This window comes from Vigna umbellata, chromosome 11, assembly GCF_029865625.1.
Source record: "Vigna umbellata cultivar VRB3 chromosome 11, Vumbellata_1.0, whole genome shotgun sequence".
Classification (NCBI taxonomy): domain Eukaryota; kingdom Viridiplantae; phylum Streptophyta; class Magnoliopsida; order Fabales; family Fabaceae; genus Vigna; species Vigna umbellata.
This window is the reverse complement of record NC_142175.1, coordinates 2263713-2287056: the sequence shown is the minus strand read 5'-3', so window position 1 is coordinate 2287056 and position 23344 is coordinate 2263713. Positions and strand designations below refer to the sequence as shown.

General features: G+C 33.3%; 3 protein-coding genes across 3 annotated transcripts; 1 reads left to right on the top strand and 2 right to left on the bottom strand.

Annotated features, from left to right (window-relative positions):
- The first annotated feature begins 2800 nt into the window (after positions 1-2800).
- Positions 2801-5849, top strand: LOC148190752 (uncharacterized). Its single transcript, XM_088101150.1, has 5 exons — positions 2801-3167; positions 3847-3895; positions 3975-4135; positions 4222-4893; positions 5489-5849. The coding sequence occupies exons 1-5, from the start codon at positions 2958-2960 to the stop codon at positions 5603-5605; spliced, it is 1209 nt and encodes a 402-aa protein (XP_087957276.1). The 5' UTR covers positions 2801-2957; the 3' UTR covers positions 5606-5849.
- A 4720-nt stretch (positions 5850-10569) lies between these two features.
- On the bottom strand, positions 10570-12392 carry LOC124846219 (UPF0481 protein At3g47200-like). Its single transcript, XM_047323436.2, has one exon. It carries the CDS (start codon positions 12251-12253, stop codon positions 10838-10840), a length of 1416 nt encoding a protein of 471 aa, XP_047179392.2. The 5' UTR covers positions 12254-12392; the 3' UTR covers positions 10570-10837.
- A 5486-nt stretch (positions 12393-17878) lies between these two features.
- Positions 17879-22382, bottom strand: LOC148190751 (uncharacterized). Its single transcript, XM_088102104.1, has 3 exons — positions 22373-22382; positions 18161-18351; positions 17879-18034 (listed from the first exon to the last, which is right to left on the bottom strand). The coding sequence occupies exons 1-3, from the start codon at positions 22380-22382 to the stop codon at positions 17879-17881; spliced, it is 357 nt and encodes a 118-aa protein (XP_087958230.1).
- Positions 22383-23344: the final 962 nt, after the last annotated feature.

The following is a 23344-nucleotide window of genomic DNA, read 5'->3' as shown; positions in this document are numbered from 1 at the left end:
TCTGTGGATAGTTGCTTCCTTTTGCCTTGTGTGCATTGGAAGAGTTATTCTGGTAGTGAGCCTTCCTTGTGTGGGGGTGAAAGTGTCTTCCTTGTCATTGTGTGGTAGGATTACATGTTCCTTAGCTGGATTACGAGACAACTCGAATGTATGTGTGATCGATGCTGTACCCGAATCAAATTGATATGCAAATTAAATGCAGTATAGACTAGGAAATGACTCCTAGGTTATCTCTCAAGGACCAAATATTGGTTCAATCATTAGATCAAACATTTGGTGGCGGGTGTTTTTAGAGAGTTTTGTGAATGGAAATGAACCAAATTGAAACACGAAATCAACACAGATTAAAAACGATTCGTCATTAGCTTAATTACAACGCTTCCAATCATAAAATAGCAACAAATACTTACTCCTTTAACCCCGAATTCAACATGAATTAACCAACTAAGCAAAGACCAATCATGTTTTCATAAAAGCGAATTAAGCAAACAGTATGCACTTATTTCATCCATTATGCTCCATATAGATTGATCAACTAAGCGGAGATTCAATCACCTATTGGGCAACTAAGCGAATACCCATTGCAAAAACACAACCAGATTTAATAGAATGTCAAGTCAAAGCAGCAAAAACACACTTACGGTCTATAATCTCAAGAAAATGATGCAATTTCGCTAATGACCAACCAAGCAAACATTAAAACAAAATTAACACAGCAGAATTCAACTAAAAACATGAAACAGAGGCAAAACGAGTGGGCCAAGCTGCAATGCGAAATTCAAATGAAAGAACATAACATAATATCATAAAAACGCAATTAAATTTGCACCAAAACTAAAAAACGCAATTAAACCTCGAAAACTAAATTGGGTAGCAATGAAATTAGGGAAAAACGAAATTGAAAAACGAGATTGAAAGAAGAACACAACACGGAAATGTAATTGCAATTAAAAGTAGGATTCAATACATAAAGAGTGAATTGAAAGCAAACCTAAACCCCCAAAAGGAGGGAAAAGAAAAACGCACCAAGACCTAGCTTAAGGAGAGAAAAACATGAAAATGAGGGGAGGGAAAGAAATGAAATATGATTTTGGGGTTTTAAAGACCTCATTTACCGTTTTGTCCTTGACATGGGCTTCTACAAAATATGGCCAAAAATGAGTCCAAAGTTAAACTAAAGAAAATGAAATTAAAATCTAAACTTGATGTGGAAATTGGTAAATGACGTGGAAACATAGTTCCAAAATATGATTTCAAAATTTGTCCTACAAATAATAATTTGAATAATTAGGTCCAAATAATTCAAATTAATTAAAATAAGAATTAACGGTCTAATTAAGCCCAAATAGTGAAAATAAGACAATGGTGGAGAATTAAAGACAATTCACTAACACAATTAACTTAAAATTAACATAATTATTTTTATTTGCTAATTTGGTTTATGGTTCGACTTATCCATTCAGTGATTTGGTCATATAGTACAAAACTCCGTAGAACTTTTAATAGGTAAAATAGTAATACTTGATAATAAGTTGGGAATTGGGTGCAAAGAAAGAAATAAAAGAATTAGTAACCGGAGAATTTACTTTTCATTTGAATATTAATCCAATGTGCACGATTGTAAGATTTATTACGTTACGGATGTTAAAAAAAACAAAGCATTTTTGGGTTATGTAATTTTTTTTACATTAGATCTTTAGACAATTAATATAAATAAAAGTACAATTTTTGTGTCAGTATAGTTAATTAGTGTTTAAAATAATTCAAAAACGATAATAATATTTAAAATAATTAAAAAGCTAATAAAGTGAATACTGAGAACCATAATAAAAATGCTTTAATAATATTTGTATTATATATTGTAGAAATAATAATACTAATAAATTATGTTCTTTCAAATTAACAATCAACAGGTCGGTTTTAACACTAATTATAATATTAGTTTCTTAAATTTAGAATAAATGTCTTTTCAGTTCTTTAAATTTAAAAACGATCTTTTAATTTTTGAGATTTGATAAACAAATCTTATAATTCCTTTATATCAAACATTGTTGAAGATTTTGACTATATAACTAACTGTGTATATATGGTTGCGAGTTTATATTTTTGGCCAATTGCACTTTTAGTTCTCCAATAATTGTAATGGTTCCATTTTAATTCTCTATGTTATAATTGCGGAAGTTGAATCTCTCGTATAAATACACCATTTTAGGTTTCCAAATTCTCATTTTTGTCAATAATGTAACTTTTAATCCTTCGTAAGATTATTAATTAATTTTAAATTAGAAAATTCTGATTAAAAGGTATAAACATTACACAATTACGATTTTTCTTTTCGAAATTCAAATGAACCAAAAGTGTGAATATATCTTTGTTTTTCTTTCAAAGCAGAAGACCATTAAAAATAGAGAAATTTATTTACATTACAAAACCTTAAAGTAATTAATTTTAGTGAAAAAAACAACCCAATTTTATCCAAAATTAAAAAGGTAAAGTATATTAAAACCTCTCTTTTATTTTTATTCTCTTACTTATCTTTTATCGAAGAAAATTTACACTTCTGTTTTTTATTTTTAATCATAAGTAATCTACTGTAAAAATAATGCAAGAAAAAAAGTAAACAAAGGACCCCAATAGTACTACTTCCTTTCCACAGGAGACATACACGTGGATACATTTTCATTAGTATTCTCTTGCATGCATGATTTAATACCACTAAAAAATAAAATAACAACATAAAAAAAAAATTAAACTTCGTTCTTAAGCCCCACCACTATAAAATGACCCCACCCCAGTTCTCCCGAACTCACCCTCACCGCTAGCATTAGATAGATTCTGGATTTTCAGCCTCTATTCAGCAAGAAGCGATCAAAGAATAATCACACTCATCTCTTTTACCGTGGAACTCGTTGTGTTGTGTTGTGTGGCACACCAAACTCACTACTCTGTTGGAAGCGATGAAGGCTCTCACCAGTTCTTGTTCTAAGGCCATCCTCGATTCTCTAGGATCTTTGCCTCCTAGAGTTGCCGTTCGTGTTTCTGATAGACCCGAATTCTTCCTCCCTCCGCGTCCAAGGAAAGAAAAGAAGGGTTGCAACTTATGGCTCCTCAAAGTTGTTCCCATCAAGGGCGTTTTTCCAGTTCATGCAGTGCCATCAAAAGACCAGGTCTTTTTCCTTCTGTGTTTAGTTTGCAGCCTTGGGTTTCTTTGTTTGAGTTATCGTGTTCATGGGTGCTTGTTTCTTTGGAACGTGGTTGCTTTCGAGTGGGGGAAATTCTATTGGGTTCCGCAAGATATGCTTCGTTTTCTTTTCTTGCCCCTTTTCTTTTCCTGGATATTCGTGTACTGTTCTTTACCAACTAAAAGGTTGTGTTTGGGTAGTTTTATCACATCTTTTGGTTTCTTTTTTATTATGTGAGTCTGTGTAGATCCAAAACTTGCTGCTGACCATTTCGTTTTACTTCTATACTTCTTGGTTCTGATTCCATGTGACTTTCTTTTTTCTTGCCCTTTTTAAGAAAAGATTGTTTATTGATACGTTTGACGGCTTCAACATCAATTCTGTTTTTGTTTGCTTTTTCCTTTACCATTTGCCACCTGCACAATCTTTTGCTTTAATTTCATTTAGTTTTTAAAAATTTCCTGTCTTTATACCAAGCCATGAAGGAAGATTCTTTCTTGCTTAGTTTCCGTTTGAATTTTTTTTTTCTATTTCTTTGACGTCTGTATATCCATGATTGAGTGTAATTCAAAGAGCATATGAGCCAAACTGAGAAGATGTAGTTTCTTAGGTACTTTTACTACATATTTGATTAGACTGTCTTGACCTGGATGAAATGCTGCAGGTGGACTTGGAAACTGCAGAACCTGAAGCTCAAAACAATGAACAAACAAGTGGGTTGGAATGGTCTTTTAAATTTGTGTACTATATCCTGTGGAATTCAAAATCCAAACATTGTAATTTGTTGCGCAGATGAACCGAAGTTTGTTCGTGTAGCATTTCAGTTGCAAAAGAATTGTGACTTCGGAGAACAGTTTCTTATAGTTGGAGATGATCCTACGCTTGGTTCATGGGACCCTTTAGAAGCATTGCCGATGACATGGTCTGAAGGGCATATATGGACTGCTGAGAAGGTGAGTAAAATCTGATCAGAATTTGAAAGTATTTTCTGATAGAGAACACAAAGAAATTTTGTTTGTGCTTTCCCTTATGTAATCAGGATATGCTTGTTGGGAAGTCAATCCAGTTCAAGTTCATATTGAAAGGAAAAGAAGGTGATATTATTTGGCAGCCAGGATCAGATAGAGTCATCCACACTTGGGAAACCGTGAATACAATAACTGTTTGTGAAGATTGGGAGAATGAAGAACTTCAGAAAATAACAGAGGAAGAACAGCTTGCTGAACCGGATAAGGAACCCCAGATTGACTCTGAACTGTCTGCTTCTGCTATAATTTTGGATAATCCTCACAACGAACTGGATTCCAATGCATCTGTAATAAAGGCTGTTAAGATACCACTTACTGCACCAGTCACTTATAATGGTAGTTCTTTCTCCACGGAAATTCGTTATGTTATTGTTGCAGAAAATACAACTTTCTATGAGGATCTCATCAAGAATACTCGGAGTAAATTGAAAGAAAAGATTGAACGGAGTGAAGAATCAGCTGATAGTGCAGGAAATGATGATATAATTCATGATCTTGGAAACAATGGAAGTACTGCATCAGTCAATGAGGAAGGGACAGTTGTGGAAAGCAGCTTATTATTAACAATACCACCAACTGAGCCAACAAATGAGGCAAGCCAAGGTGAAAAAGTTCAAGAAAAGACTACCAAGGACATTTCAGTTGAAGGTTCTGAAACTGATCTGGAGCAGAATCCACCTGAGGTAAACGCTTGATGAGTAAGATTTTCGTTGTTTTGAAGAACAAGTAGTTTGGAGCTTGGGTTTTGGAGTCCTTGTGGACAATGTGATTAAGTAATAAACAGAATTGTTCTGTTCTGTTTGTATCATCATCTACCTTTGATCAATAAAGGGAATCCCAACATTGTGTCCTTCACCTTGTTTCTCATATACACAATAAATGCATTTATGGCAAAGAAGGAAGGAAGAAAAGAATTTTTCCTGTTTAATTGTTTTCACCAATTAAATGAATCTTAACCATTAATGGAATGTTCTTCAACTATATGGCAAAAATGGTAGAGCCAAGCTATTCTCTTTGAAAGATTTTACTACAAGTTTTTGAATACTTGAATGAAGAAAGCCATAATGACTCCATTTATTCACTAGCATTCTGGAATTCTGTAACAGGTTAGAAAGACTAATCAAGCATACCCTTTTAGCATTGCCATAAGATTATGATTATATTCACAATATTATAATACATAGTTCATGCTAGTGTTGTTATCGCTTTAATCTTACTTTTTATGTGCTTAAACTGTAATTGTTCAGTTCAGTAAGGAGCAAAATTCTTTGTCCCCAGGAAATAAAAGCGACAATGAATAATCAGACAGAGCAAAATTCTTTGTCCCCAGATACAGAAGGTAATCCCTTGCAAAATCACATAAAGAAGTTTCTTTCAAAACTAGGATTCGCTTGAGGGTCAAACTTTATGGACCCATGGAAGAAACTTCATTGAAGTTGATCATTTTTCTGATCCATTTGAACAAATTTTACCTCTGTGATCTGTTAGCTGGTATTAGTTTCATGATAGGTAGTTTTGTGGTTATGAATGGCATAGTGATAGTAATTTATATAATGTATCCTCTTGTAATAAGTACTGTGAAACACTTATATATTTTTCCTATTCTTATGCTATAAAATTTTGGAAAATGTAAATACAACGGAACCAACTTTAGATTCAATTATATAATTTAAGTACTGGAAATAATTAAGATTTATAATTAAGATTTAATTAGTAATTTGTATAGTATAGTTTTTGACTCTTTCGAAAGTATAGTTAAATATCTATTATAATGAAAAGTAGTTGATATTCGAAAGTGTAATTAAAGTATAGATAATATTTTATAAAGTAGTTTACCGTCACTAAATTCTATACCTTAAATTAGAAAGTAAGATATTAATTAACTGTGGTATTGAAAATAATAACATAATAAATTCAAATCTATCTTTTTAAATTCTAAAAACATAGGAAGTGTTTAGAATTCTCAACAATTTTAACGCATTCTAGATTTCTTTTTCAAATGAGAACACGATTTCTGTGGAGAATTCTTTTTTTGATTAATTTGTTCTTTAAATTTATTTTTCCTCTTATTTTCTTTCAGTTGGTCCAAACAGAACGCTTGGGCGTTTTACTAAAATCAGATATGAATGTTTTAGTTATGATTAATAAATTACTGGTCGAAAATTTTTAGCAATGCATTTGTCATAAATTTTAACTTTTAATTTTTGTAAAGAATTATAATAAGACAAATAGACAATAGAAATAAAAAAGTGCTTTGTAAATTTAAATGCTGTGTCGTGATTTGAGTGAAGTTGGCAGCGTACGACAGAGGGAGTCATAACTTTAGGCGTATATTGTGACATGTTTGGAAGCTGTGTCACATGAATAAATTTTGGACTAAGATTCTCTCCACAAAGTTTTTTATTAATCTGCATGAATCCAACCATTATTAGTATGTATTGAAGTTAAATAAAATATTGTTAGAAGTATGTAAAAAAATTTAAATTAATGTCATTAAATTATTTTTAATCTACTTTTTTAAAACATGACAAATGTCATTTTAAACAATTACAGACAATTTATCTGCAAATCTTTTAATTTCTCTTATACGAGAACCTAATTACTTGAAACAGTTTGAAAACTTATTTCTCCCTATAACGGAAGAAATGGCAGTTGTAAGAGTTTGAAACTACACTTCCTTCCATGATTCCTTCAACCAAAGGCAATTTTTCTATATGTAATTTAGAGACAAAACATATTTTTTTATAATAATTTAGGAAAAAATGTTTAACCTTTATTTATAGATTTTTATTTTAATATTTTTTATATTTAATCACATAAATATTGTTAAGATTTATTCAATTAGTCAATATTTATAGTATGCTACATTAAGTTCTTTATTATGTTTATATATTAAATTATTTTATTTATTAATAATAATTAAAACATAATTTAAAATTATTAATTATTTTGGGTTATAATATTATTATATATTTAAATCTTATAAAATAAGTAATATAATAAATATATTTTAAAAAAATTAATTTAAAAAAATTGGTAGTTAATATTTTTAGTATGATACATTAATATGTTTTCATACTTTCATGTTCCTATTCTTAAAATTTTTCTTTTATTATAAACATATAATTATTTGTTTGTTTGAATATATTGTATGTTGCATATGTAATTATTTGTTTGGTTGAAATATTGTTGTTTTGAATTAACTTTAGTTTTCCGTTTGAAATTTAATACAAAAATTATTTACTATCTCTATATTTATGACAAGAGGAGATGGTAATATTAATTTACAAGTATTGAATCTCAAAAAGTGTTATTAATATATATATTGTTACAATATATTAAATTATATAATAAAATATATAATTTTATACGTATATATAAATGATATTGTTTTTAAAAGATAACTAAAGTTTTATAATTAGAATAAACTCACCTCAACCCTGATCGTGACCTAATCCACTTGAGAGAGGATTTTGGAGGTTTAGAATTTTTTTTTCGCCCTAACATGAGGGATTTTCTAAAAGGAGACTTTTTTAAGAGTGAGTTAGAGTTAACTCATGGATTATGGGTCAAGTTGACAATTTTACCAGTAACACGAAAATAAACCCCCGTGATATAATTATATATTTTTTAAGTAAAAGAATTATTCTTTCATTGGAATACGACTTACAAACCTTAAGTATTTCACTTCATTAAGTACTTAGTCAAATAAGATTAACTTTTGCTAAGAAAATTTGCAACCAACAAGGTGCTCAATAAAACTATTTCTATTCATATAAATCAAAGAATGTTTGTTCTCTTTTAAATCATTTATTAAGACATAAATTAAATTTTTATTAATTAAAAAAGCATTTTCTCTAAAAGTGCATTTCTTATACCTATGTGAACCTTATTGGCAAAAAAATGATGCACTTTTGTATGAGTGTTTCCACAACTACGTGGATGTAGCCACACTTTAGTGGTCCATGTGAAGGAATAAAGGAGTTTTTATATGATTAGACATAAGTTTAAATTTAAGTTTGTTTTCATAAATACTGATGGTATTTTATGATAAAAAAATAACATCTTGTTTTAGTACATCAAACAAAGATACTTAGTGTAAAATACGTTATATTAGTCCGTATGACCTTAACTCAAGTAAAGTCTATTAGAGGATTACATGCTATAAAATGCTTAGACAGAAACAAGGAGCTACACAAAACAAGCCTAGTACCGAATCAAGAGAAGTAAAAGAAAAAAAAATAACAAAAGGTAGAGAAGGCTAAGAATAAAAGAGTTGAGTGAATGATTCCTTTTGTATATATTTACAAAAGAAATGACAAAGAATATATATAGCTTAGAGAGTGGTATAGCAATAACATTATCCTTGATACTATCAAATTACAACACTTAATTAAGACAACTTCAATATTGTCAAGTTAGTAGTTAACAAATTAGATAGAGTTAAGTTAATCCCAAATCATCTCCCAGTGAACACAAAATGGATTCCTAACAAATTAGTTTTCATAACAACTACACAAAAGGGTTTGTCAAACAAAATAAAGATAATATATACAAAAAAAATAAAAATAAATACAATAAATAAAAGATCATGATAAGTATGATAGAAAGAAATAGAATTGAAAAGATAAAAAGAGAAAAATAACAATAATGAAAATAGGTTCATTCTATTGCTTTTTCAAAATAAGATTATTTTTTGTTATCTAAAGATTATTGTTCAATTAATTATTGTCTTAGATTTTTAAATTAATCAATGTAAATTGTCAATTAATTTGTTGGTGTTCTCATTATTAAACAAAGTATATTCTTATGCAAATATACATATATATACACACGCATACATACAGAAGCTTAAGCACACATAAATACACATACACACTGCACTCATACACACGTGCACTCATACACACAAACATACCCACATCCATAACCCACTTCCACACACGCACACTCAACACCACACATAGTCACTTGCTCACATATTCACATAAATTTATTACTAGTGAATGTCGTCTTACTTTATGTGTTTTCTGAAACGTCTTTAATTTCCCACATTTGTTAACACACTTGTTCTCTCAAAACTAATATTTTATGTATGATTTTTCCAACACAAGTGGTCTCCAGACCTACCAATTTGTTTTTTAAATATTAGGATTCTATGTTTGTCAAAGGTGTTTCAATGAAACCAATTTACTCGACATAGGTTTGTTCACAATGGGCTAGCAAACCTCACTTTTTCAATTTGAGTAAAAGTGTTTGAGTGTTTTATGCATCCTCGAAGACAGTTTTCTTAAATTATGTATCAAAGTCACAAAAGCATTTAATTCACTAAGTTCTTGTGATATGTGGACTATGATAAACAAATCAAGGATTTCTTTTCAAAGATCATATTTTAGTATTTTTGTTTTTAAGGATATATAGAGTGATGGAAAATAAGGTGGAGAATTGTAGATGAAGAAGAGGGTAATGGTGAAGGGTTAGCACAAATATAAATTGCAAAAAAGTAAATTATCAAAAATAAAACAATAATCTGTCACCCTCAACATTGATCTTGCCTTTTTCTTGTTCACGGTGTTTGTTAGTATTTTTGAATTTGTTTCCATGTTTTGTCAACCTCTACTTTACACTTGATATAACTATTTTTTTCACATATTTTGACTGGCACAATAAAATAAAATAAAAAATACTTAAATGAGATTAACTGTTCTAAAACTACCCCATCATGAACACATCTTTGTTGATTCCACATTCCGCTACAATAATTGCATGTAATCTTCTTCTTGAGCTAGATTTGATCTCCATTTCAATCCTCTTTCTGTCGACATTGTTCTCTACTTGAATCCAACTACCTTGGATGTCACATGTTTCGGTCAAGCTCGTTTTCAATATTTTCAATAATGTTTTGATTTCTTCGTTTGATTCTGCTTGTCTTGACACCTTTACCTTTTTCCAAGTCAGCCTACCCAATGCTTTTTCGATCTTGTTTGTGTTATGGAAAAGATCTTCGGAGAGAAAGGTCCTTCGTCGCAAAAATATATACTGAGAAAAAAAGGAGAAAGGATTCAAGGCTGCAATGAACGCTTTGGATGCTCTCCCACCACTTCCTTTAGCAATCTTGGTTGAGATTTTATTACGAATAGATAACTTTCTCATTTCAGACGTAATTAATCAAACTTGACTGAATGTAGTTCTTGATATATAAATTAATTAGTGGATGAACGAATTATTTAGACCTTGATTACATAAAAGTGGATAAATGAGTTGATTTCTCATTCTTGCTTTGTTCTCACTAGGTGTACAATATGATCGGCTTTATACTCCTTATCTTTTGTAAATGGTATAATCGTTTAGTCTTTCGCTTCTGGGGAAAATTTTTGGCACTATTGATGAATGTGACAATTATTCAGATACACAAACATTACATTGAAACAACAGATTCTTAAATGCAGAATAGAACAAGTAACAGATTTTACAAGATAAAACAAGTCCTATCTCTATTTAGTGGTTCCTAACATAGGAACTTATTAACTTCACAAAATCAAACTTCGACAAAAGATAAATCTTAAAATCAAAATTCTCCACTGCTATAGTTGGAATCGGTGAAATCATCCCAAACAAGAAGACATTTTAGTTATTACTGCTCTTTGCTGAATAGTATGTCTGTGCAATAGTGAGGCCTAGCAGCGCCACAGCTGCCAACACTCCTATGAGTTTCCAAACCGTAGGAATGTGTTCCTTTATCAGAATGCTGTACCAGTTTTTGCAATAGTAAACAATAATTGCAATGATACGTCTGCACTGATGCCAAGTGACTATTGGCCATTTTGTTAACGATGTCGTTCCCGTGTCTGAGTTCAACTTGCCACAAACGTCACTATAACTCCAATCCATCTGATCAACTCCCTCACTCAGAGTTTGAAACATCTTCAGCAAATCTACATTTCTTTTCCCGGATTCGTTCACTATAATTCCAAGACGCTCCAGCAGTTCGATGTCATGCGTACAACAAATCAAGCCTTGGAAAAACAAAGCATACGAAGTCAATTTGCAACTGGTTATAATTCTGCTCTGCTCCCACGCAATCATGTTCCTCCATGTGACTTCCGTTGACTTCTTAATACGAAACTGAGGAATCTCCAACACCCCTTTGTCGAAATTTATCTCAAAGTTAAAGATTTCACCAAACTGGTTCATATTGCTTCTACCTCCTTGTCTTATCGTTACTCCACGAGCTCGAAGTCTAGTGGCACAGCGCTTTAACTCTTTATGCGCTCGCCTAGTTTTTTTTCTATCCTCCTGGTTCACGATGGACAAATAAACAAGGTGAAGAAGATGAGCCGCACCAGATGTAGGAACAACAGAAGTGTAGCCTAGAGCTTCCATTGCAAGAGTAGCAACACGGTGATCTTGCTCAACGGGAACAGGAACCGGGAAAAGTTTTCTGTACAGCTTCTTGAGAACAATGAAGGGTACTTGATTCTCAAGCAGAAGCAAGTCACTCAACACAGACAAGACTTTGTCTAGGCTTTCGAATACAGGGTCGTCATCATATTCACCATTCTCCCCAGCCTTCAAGGATTCCTTATACTCGTGAAGCCTGTGGATAAACTCTAACAAGAAAAAACCATCCAGAAGCATAAGTTTTGCTAGCTCGTGTGGTTCAGATAGAGCGTTCCCCCCATAGCTGGCACGAACTATGTATTCTATCTCCAGAATGGTCTCGCCGCATTCTTTCACCGTGCTTGGGCCGTCTTTAATTTTCCCCTCTTGTTCCGCTTGGAACAGGGATCGTCCTAGAAGAGACAGCATGTAATTCCATTTGGGTTGTTCCATCATGAAGAGATCGTTTTGGGATCCCTTGTGGTAGGGTCCGATGGAGACAACCTGCGGAACGTATGCGTCCTTGTTTGGCTTTCTAAGCTTGTCTGGAACCTTGGAGATGCTACATGCCTCAACTTCTCCGTGTCTTACAGTACCCAGCAACACTTGAATAGGAAAGATCCAACTGGTGGGGTCAACGTTGAGTTCTCTTCCTGGAGCCATATCTCACCTATTAGGCGAACGAAGAATTCACAGAACAAGCTCCAGCAAGTGGTTGTTCTTGTTTTCTCGTTTTGAAATTATTTAGGTTGAGATTTGAGAAAGACTCGGGACAACACTGATCCAAATTAGTATGAGTAGGTATGATTATTATAAATTACGCTACTGTAGTATATTGTTATTTCAGTAAATTTTTAATGAGGTACACACTCAAGTGTTTCTCTATCTAGGTAACAACCACATGGAGGGTGGGCCATGTTCTCTAAAAAAATTGGTAGCATTAATGTTTGGTCAATGCAAATGGATTAGAAAATAAATCCTATTATCTGCGCGTAAACACAACAAATAGATGGATATGCTAATGGTGAGATATTTTATTCTCATATTGTTGACGACATCGAGAGAAGGATGCAGTGGCTGGCATGTAAAAGGTGGAAAGGAGAGGTTGGCAGCAAGATTAGTAAAATCGAAAGGGGTGTTCGAACAAAGATTTGGAAATAACCTAGTTGCTTTGATTTTTTCACTTTTAAGAGAGTGATATGAAAAAGAAAAGAAAAGAAGTGATTTGAAAAAACCTAACCTAAATAGAGATTACAAAAATGATTAAACCTTTATAAAACAAGTATGTAAGGTGACCACATAAGGAAAGCAAGAACAATCCATATTTTAAAAAAACTTGAGTTAATTATTGTCACTATAGTGTTGCTTACTACAAAGTTCTTAAGATAAGTAATAACGTTTGAAGATGTATAGATATAACACTTTTTATGAATAATAATCTTATCAATGTTATTTTGTAATAAAATATTATATATTAAAAAAATTCGTTCTTATTTTTATAAATAGTTAGTATTTTATATTGATATTCTATTACACAAATTTACCACAAAATATATATTTAGATAACAAAATGAAATGGGTAAATTAAAACAATTTATGAAAATTTAAGAAGAGATGTAAGAAATATTGTTAATAAATTAAATAAAATGAATATGTTCACACATATAACTAAACAATTTCAAGTTCAATAAAATAATCAATACATAATTGTACTCAATTTATTATGAATTAAGTATAGAGCTAACCGCATTGTTTTATCTAGAATTTGGTCACACCATTTTGTTTTCACTCATGATAAAACTCTAATAAAATTCAATTAACCTCCCATGACATTCATTAAATGATATCAGATGCCACGAACCAATTGCAAGACAGAGTAATTAAATTTATCGTACAAGAAATGAAAGAAGGTAGGGTCGTGTGGTGTGAATGATTCATTATTTATTGTGATTGGTTTATAAAGTTGCTTTGGTAATCAAACTTAAAATATTCTTCAAGGGAGTTGGTCCTCCCTTCACATTTGCATTATATTATAATATCACGTAGACTTTTAGAGTTTACTTTCAGCGTTTTCAGCTATATTAAATTTTTCATAAATCAAACAAGTTAAAGCTAACAAAAATAATTTGTCTAAACATTAACAACCAAATTTAATTATTTTATGTTGCTAAGAAACAAAGTCTATCCTTTTATATTGTTAATCATGAACGCTTACCTCAAAAACTGACATTATTAAAGATGTTCATTGTTGTGGTGTGAACACCATCTGACTGACTTGACTTTTCTAGTGTGAATTCGCATCCAGTAATCCACGTTCTCTTTTCTCGCATCCACGCATGATTTTCCACGAGCCTCACATTTCTCTCGAGTCCTCACAGCTCATTCTGTTAGCATCTCATGAATCCTTCAACACAAAAACGTCATTCTCTCTCGAGATTTCCTTCTCGTTGAAACATAGTTTAATTCATGTCATCTTCTGGAGACCTAATCCCCTTTCTCCTTGCGTCCTTAAACAGTAAGTATCTTCCTTATTCACCGAGCCATATAACCTTTTACATTAGGTTTTCCACCGATTGATTGCTTTTTTCACATTCCTTCACCGATTAATTTCCTTTCCTTTTTCACCGATTAATCGGTTCACCTACGGTTTCCATCCCAAACACCAAACCTACCACTTCAACCGAACAAACTCTAAACCTAGGGTTCACCTAAGGTTCTTCATCGATTTCGCTCGTCTTTCGTCTTTCGTCGTTGTCAACAACATTTTCCGCTGCTTCATCTGTCGTCACCATGGGTTAGCTACTGATTCCATAGATTCATCAACGACCCACCATGACATAGATGCCATCAACTTTTGATCCATTTAAAGCTATTTTATTTTCTTGAAATTTGTTAAATGCTTTCTTTAATTTATCATAGGTGGTATGCATTAAGATATCTTCGATGCTATAGTTGACTGTGACACGAGCCTTCTTCAAATATAGGCATGATTTGTGACTTTTAGTATTATAGCGACTTAAGTTATTCAAAATTGTTAAGTCATTGATTATACAAAATAGCATAGACATCCAATTTGAAACAATCACCGGTGTATCCATCAAACATATCAACACCTTACTCCCACAATATCTTCAAAATTTCAACTAATGGTGTTAAATAAACATCAATTTTGTTTCCTAGTTGTCTTGGACCCGAAATCATCAAGGATAACATCACATATTTGTGTTTTCACTAAGGTAAATTGTAAATCATTAACATCACAATCAACGAGCTATACTTACTACTCAAGTTGCTATATGAATTCATTTCATCTATAATGATGTGATCATAGATAGCGCAAGGATAACGATATTAAAAGAGTGAAAAGAAGCATAAAAAGACAGCATAGATTTTATGGCTCGCATTTTGACCTTTAGTAGCATAGGTTTTTCATAGACTTGTATTTTTCCTTCCTAGTTTATTTATCTTAGTTTGGTTGTAGAGAAGCTTATATGTTCTTCTTTTCTTTAAAGTAAAAGCAATGTGACACTTTGCATAGTTTGAACTTAAAAGAAAGAAGAATAAATAAGTCTCTTATACTTTTTAGTTGTTTGTAATGCAAGCACTAGTAAAAAAGAGTTTTTTTAACTTGTATATTACCTTCGATTTCAAAAAAACTGAAGCATATCAAAATGCGGTGGCAATTTCGTAATTTTTGCGAAACTATATGCCTCAGTTCAATTGGAACCGATGTCGAAGGAGTATACTGTCTCGGTTCTCTGACCAATCGAGACAACCTTGCTTTTCCTTTGCAAATCAGACTTTTCATCTGACAACTTTTTCAAAATAGACCTACTACCTTGGCTTTGTGCAGAACAAAGGCAATATGTCCTACCAAAAGTTGACAACCTCTGTATCTGAACGTTCTAAATCCATTTTGTCAACCTATATTGCCTCGGTTCCATTTGAACCGATGTCATAAGGTCTTTATGCCTCGGTTTAACTGCGAATCGATGTATATAGTTAGAATTATCTATAATTTTTTTCATTTATAATTTTATTTTGAATATTTCTGAAAAGTTTATGCATAGGTTGTCTTTAGAACCGAGGCAGTGGAGTCTTATTGCCTCAATTTTGTACTTAACCGAGGTAATAACTTCTTCGATAGTTAAAATTTAAAAATGTAAAATACTAATTACTCTTCCTTTTCTCTGTTCGACACAAGAACCCTTCTTCCTTATTCGGATTCGCGTTGCGCAAGGGGGCGAGATTTCTTTTCTCCTTCTTCTTGATTCTTTTCTCATGGAGAGAGCCAACTTTGGGGCAGCACCAAGGGTCTCGCGCAAGTCAAAGAGGGTTTTCTCTTTCACGTTGCCAAGAGGGAGGCTTCCTTCCTCTTCTCTTTTCCGATTTGTCTTGCTTCAAGTCGTGCATCCAACCTAGCCTAGGGTTCTTCGTCTCGCACGAACAACCAACTTGGAGGGATCATCAATGGCATGACGATGGCGTGGCGGAGACGCAGCGGGGGCGCAAGGGCGCGGTGGCTATTCTTGTTCATCTTCTTCTCTTCGTTCTGATTCGCAACGAAGGAGGAAGCTCCCTTCCCTCCCCTATTTCTGATTTTTATTGGGTTGTTTTCTGTTTGATTGATTCTCTGCAAGACTGTTGGTGTTTGATTGATTCTTTGCAAGTGGTGGTGGGAGCGTGGCGTCCTCGTTCTTGTAGTGATTTGGAGTTTGCATTTCGTCCTCGGGGTTGATTTTTTGGATTTCTCACTGATTGCAGGATGAGCCATGAAGAGTTGTTGAGTTATGATTTAGGAATGCTCTTTTACAGTTTAATATTATTGTATTTTGATCTTGAAATTGGGATATTTGATTTGGATTTCTAGGATTCTTTGTTCTTCGCAATTGGGAACCTTTGATGATGGTGGTGTGAGATAGAGCGGTGGTTGTTGATGGATTGCGACCAGGGGCTAACAACTGACCAAGCAAATGGGGGAAAACAACAGAAAAAAAACAAAAAAATAGAAGAAAAACCCCTATACTGCCTCGGTTGGATTTGAACCGAGGCAAAAGCACACACCTTTTTGCCCCGGTTCAAAACTGAGGAAAAAAGTCTATCCCTTTTTGCCTTGCCTGTATATGCCTAGGGTGTGGAACCGCTACGCATAAGCGAAAATTACCGTTGTCATTTTCCTTTACTATATTAGTGAAGTTATCTTATATATAATTTTAGTTTTGAGCTTTAGACTACTTAGGTAGATTATATACCCTTAGGAGGTTGTAGAACTAAGAGATGTGGAACTTAAAACAGCCACTAGTGCAGTCAGGGAAAATGACAGCGATTATTTTTGTCCATAGGTAGCGGTTCCCGAACCGAGGCATATTCAGGCAAGGCGAAAAGTCTACTACTTTTTGCCTCGTGTGCGAACCGAGGCATAAAAGGGGAGGATTTTGCCTCGGTTCAGCCTTAACCGAAGCAGTAGATGTTTTGATTTTTTTTTTCGTAGAACTTTATGCCTCGGTTCCTTCTGAACCGAGGCAGTATGTCCCCCTCTATTGTCTCGGTTGTAACTCTAACCGAGGCAGTAGAGCCCATTTTTGTCTTTTTTTCATCCGCCAGCCTTTTTGCATCGAGTGTGACCTTAACCGAGGCCATAGGGGGCTTTTCTACCTCGGTTATGACCTCAACCGAGACATATTCCTCTATTTTTTTTAAAATGAGGTCTATTTCTGCTACATTCCCAACTACAGAAATAGACCTGCATATATATTTACAGTCAGAACAGTCCAAAATAATCTAGAAACATATATTTTGAATGAAAATTATATTAAAACATAAATACATTCAATGGAATCATAAATCAACTTCTTAAAAGCATAAATCAATCCAATGTAAACATAAATCAACTTTGAAGCATAAATCAATGCAATGTACAAAGTTAAACTAATAATTATGTAGAAAAGCATAAAACAACTTAGAAACATAAACTTAGAACTTACTATATCCTGATATCAACTACATACTATTATATAATTGAATTACATATATAGTCAGTGTTTTCCTCACGACTTGAAGTGACTTCTCTGAAATTGGAGCGGCCCTATTGAATCTCTGCATAAAACAATATGATTTCAATTAGTGTATATGAAATCTAAACTATAGAGAAAATAAAATTCAAACCTCAATATTACCGTTTCCCATCCACTGGTGTAATGTGCACGAATAATGGTCATCATCCAAAGCATGACGTAGTAACCACATTCATATGACCTCGTTTGTCTATTACACTACAATATATCACATTCATATGCTCGACTTTAAATTCATGAGCCTTAACACCGCTGACAACCATGTGAACTTAGTTGAACCGACATACAAAGGAGTCTCTGCATCAGTGGACATCGTTTCATACACATGCGCTTGGGCAAAAGCTTCTGCGCCAACATCACGGATCATGTCCTCTAAGTTGTCTTCTTTCGGTCGATCTTCCATATCCATTATGGAATCATATACATTTTCAGTTGGAGAGACAATTGGAAAGTCTGTTAATTCGCCGTGCCATATCCATGTTGTATAACTTCGTACGAAACCATCACAGATAAGATGTTGCCTAATATCACTTGCGTTCAACTTCTTCTCATTGAAACAGTTCACACACGGACATCTAAACTTGACTTCATCATCACCATTTGTACTCGTATTACGTTGCGCAAACTCTATAAATTCTTCTACCCCTCTCTCGTACTCAGTGCTGATGCGTGATAAATTAATCCACCCTCGATTCGTATGCATGTTTACTGAAATTGTTTACACAATTTCAATAATCTTGAATGATCACTTTGTTCGTGTTTGTATTCAAGGTGTGACCCCATCCCATTCAAGAAGATTAACTTTTTTTAGTTTATTAAACATATAAACTTTAAACAACATATCTAAAATTTCACGAAATTTCGCCAACATTTCGCATTGGTCTTCAGGTTACACGAAATGAAAGTGATTATAAATCACAATCAAATATGCACCTGAAGATCCATACAAAACACAACTGCAAAATTTCATGAAATTTAAGACATGTATATTAAAATTGATATGTATTAATAAACTATGAAAAAGTTATTACTCTTCTTAAACTGTCCAACCAGACAATTCAAGATTCAATACTTATAAATTATTATTACCATCTCCTTTCTATTCATTTTTAAAAAGTACATTTGTTAAGAAAAATCTAGAGATAGTAAATAATTTTTGTATTGAATCTCAAACGGGAATCTAAGACTAATTTAAAACAATAATATATCCAAACAAACAAATAATTACATATGCAACATACACCAAATAAACGGAACCAAAGGACTATTAAAATCACCAGAGACAAATATCAATCAAATACTATTAAAAGCAACTATGGAATGTTTTTTCATAAGTATTAAAATTTTAAATTTATTCACGAGTTAATTTTAGTAATGCAACAAACTAAATCTTATAATAAAAACAATAAGTTCTATGTGATGCTTTTAAAATAGGATCCTGATAAAATTTAAAGTTTAATTTAAAAAATAATTATAATTTTTTATTTTTAATAAAAATTATTTTACATGTTAATAATTTTTAGTTACAAATTGATATATATATATATATATATATATATATATATATATATATATATATATATATATATAAATTAGTTAATATAATGATAGTTATTTTTCGTCTTTAAAATTAATTTATAATTTTTATAATGATATGTGTCAAACACCTCAGTTGAATAATCGAGCTTGTGCTTTCATTTTTATTATTTTTAATTTTGTTTTCTTTTGGAACCATAGAATAAGTAAACCACTTATCATACTTTTATAAAGTAAAAACACATCACACAAGAAATCTGAGAAACTTCCACTGCATAATATGATCAGATAGTTCGGAAAGAGTTACTATCTATCTTTACTTACAAGTTCCAAAAACTTTAATATGAAAAACGACTTCCTTTTTTCTTAAATTTCCCTATTTATTATATTTGCATCCAAATATAGTTGAAGAGAATAACTGTGGATATTTGAGAAACAATCCAGCCCTAGACAGCTATATATATCATCCTTTTTCTCTAAGAATCACTTGTCGAGATTAAGGTATATATGTACTTCTTGGTGGATGTTGAAAACAAGTGTGTGGTTTTGTTTCCATTTGCATTATTGTTCTGATACATGTAACTCAATGAGATGGTGCAGAATAAATATCCAAGGTTAGAGCATGGCTTTTCAAATTGTTATAATTCGTTAGTTCCTTTTCTTACATCTGGTCGGATAAAAAGTGAAATGAAAGTTGTATTGAGTGTTAGCTTTTGAGGTCTTTTTCCACCATTGGAAGGGAACATAGTGACCCACACATTCTGCATTTCCATTGCATTGCATATAAAAATTCAACTCTCTTAAATTAACCTCTTACTTCTTTACCTAATAGAGCATATAACAACATAGAACAACAGTTTCAGAGTGGGAAGCTTATAAGGAATCCAAGCAAAAAGCACCACGAGACATTCCTTTCTTCGTTCAAACCAATATCAATCACCACAGACAAATGAAAATGTAAAGGGTTTTAAAAACTTACCATGGCAGCAAAGGACAACAACAAAGGCAGCGAAGCAGTAGTGGAGCGGCGGGAACGATGGCGGAAGCAGCGCCCGGAGAGAATACTCCTGCAGTTCGCGCAAGAAATAGAGCCACCCAACTTGGACAACACTTCGCCGGAGACAATGGAGGCACGGCGGCACGACGGTAGACGCACAGAGAAGACAACAATGGCCAACCCGCGAGAGAAATCAAAATGGAGACCGCGTTGCGCGACAGAAATGGAGAACGCCTTAGAAGCACTTCGCGTTTGGTGGTGGAGGCTCGCCCAGTTGCAGCAGTTCGCCTCAAGAGCAGAAACGGTGGTCGCTTTGGTCGAAGAGAAAGAGCGGGGAGGTCGCTCTAGTCGAAGAAGAACTGTAAACCCTTCTATTTTACGATTTAGTAAAGTAAAGCAAAGAGATACTACCTCGGTTTCATGAATAACCGAGGCAGTACGCAACCTACTAAAGCGGTTCAACAAAAACCCGATGCCTAAACAGCTTAAAAAAAATTCAAAATAAAGCTATATGCTTCGGTTGCCTTCCAAACCGAAGTAGTAGACAGTTTCGGCACCGGTTATGGGAAAACCAAAGCAGTCTATGTGGACAAAATGCATTGACAGAGACATTTGTCAAATAAAAAGCCTGAACACACAGACGTTTACGCTTCGGTTGGCTGAGATAACCGAGGTCGTACCTTTTTAGGCACCGGTTCTGTGACGAGCCGAGGCGGTATCCCCTTCACAAAAAGGTAGTCAGTCTGACTTGCAGAGGGTAGTTGAGATGCAGAGAGTTTTATGCCTCGGGTGGCTGAGATAACCGAGGTAGTAGCACGTTTAGGCACTGGTCCCTAGTAACCGAAGCATATAAGTTCCTGTTAATTACAAAAACGCCACCGCGTTTTAATATGCTTCGATTTTTCCAAAACTGAAACGTATTGGGCGCGTTAAAAAGTTGTTTGTTTACTAGTGAGCCTTGAGAGTTGTTATCCAGACTTATAGGTCTCCTTTGTACACACACCTTCAAATTTGAATATAAAGAGTGTTTTGCCTTCAATTGCATTACTTTTGAGATAGAATTTTGTCTCTTAGCCTATATTTAGGTCTTATCTTTTGAAGCAAGTGGCGATCCTCCTTGACATTGATCTTGGATCATTTCAAGTTGCATGCCTTCAAATTCATAAGTTTCCTCTCAATTCTCTCTTTCATTTTAAGTCTTGGAATTCCATTTCTTAATTTTTCTTATTTAGTTCTTAGTTGTATTTCTATCTAGGCATGTTGTTCCATATCATATAGCAAGTCCAAACATAATGTTCCTTGAAACAATAGAGAAATTAGGGAACATGGAATCAATATTCGTCCATTACAAAATGTTTGTCGGGTGCCTCAAATTCCCATCTTTTACACTACCGTCTACATGTAATGTCATGTGTTTTGCATCATTTGTGTTAGTAAATAAGGTTTCAACCGTGAAACAAGAGTAAGATACCACAATACTTTTGCATGAGCACCCTTACTATCATATTCAGACTCACCCTCTTTCTGTTTGTATCATGATACACCACATTGTAACTTGGAAAACTTGCTCTTGTGCAAGACATAATCGTTTTGGCATACATTAATTTTTTGATACCCATGGGACATAGTATCTTATTCGCATTATAATTGTGTGTTGGTAATGTGTCAACTTTGATAAGCATGCCACTTAACAACTCAAGCAATTCTATCAAACTTTTATCAGTCCACCCATTTCTTGCCTTCACATTGAACAATTTTACTACCGCTGACAATCAAGTATAAGTAGTGCATTCTGGATACAATGGTTTTTCTACATCATTGCATAAGTTGTCATACACATGAGCACGTTGCAACGAATCATATCCAACATCATGTATTATGTCTTCTAACTTATCAGTCATCTTTAAATCACCTTCTTCTATTTCTACTTGAAACTCCTCTACACTTGGCATTTTTATTAATTTACCATGTCATGTCCACTTTTTGTAACTCTTTATTAATCCATCACAAACATGCTCCCGAATAACTTCAATTGTTAGTTGTCGCTCATTTAAACAATTAATATCGGGCAATAGAATCTTTCTTTATTATTCGAAACATTCATCTTTGCAAAGTCAAGAAATTGTTCTACTCCACTGTCATATTCATTTGTTGTGTGTATAAAATTTAGCCAACTTCGATCCATTGTTATCTGTAAAACCCAACACCTTTGCTTTTAGGTGGAGCTAAGAAACAGTTAAACACGCTATCAAGGGTGTCCAATCTGTTAGACAACCTATCTGGTTTGATCATAACCTTTATGGCTTCATATAAAAAGAATGACATCACTCATTCCTCTACTTAAGATCATAAACTCATTAGAGTTTAACAATTAACACGAGATCATAACAAATCATTCATATAATGCATGTGAGATACAAAATTGATCCTATAAAACACACATCACCTAAGCTCTATTCACAAATTAAAAAACTAAATTATTTACTTCAATGCTTTTAGTTTCTGATTATAGGGGAAAAAGCTACAAGCTTAGTTGCTTGTTGGAAGCCTAAGGCTCAACATGAACAATGATGACAGTGGTACTAAGAACAACATAGTTTCCCCAAAACTTGTGTGTTTCCTCCAAGAAGCCAGTGACATAAGACACTTGTCAAAGATAGACCCATCATACATTGAGGAGGTTAAGCAAAGAAGAAGGATCTCTTCTTGTCAAATTGACTCACACATTAATAATCTATTTCTAAATTGTTTGCTAAAACTCTTAGTTTTTCAATGTCCATGGTGGAGATTGAAACTTCTATATCCAAAAATCCAACACATAGATAGAGATTTTAGATTCAAAAGTAATTGATAACAAAACAACAACATCAACATCAACACCACCTGACAGTGACAATGACCCAACAACACCACAACAACAACAAGGAGAGCAATGAAGAATGGTCAAATCCAATAATAACATTCATGATTGCAACGACGACGATGACAAAACACGACAAGACCAACAAGACCAACAAGGAACTTGGTGCAATGATGAGAAAGAGGATGAGAACGAGGAGAGCAAAGTGAGGAGAAGGCAAAACTAGAACGTGAACTCATTGGGGAAGGCAAAAAGAGGGGAGCAAATTAATGACTACAGATGCAAAT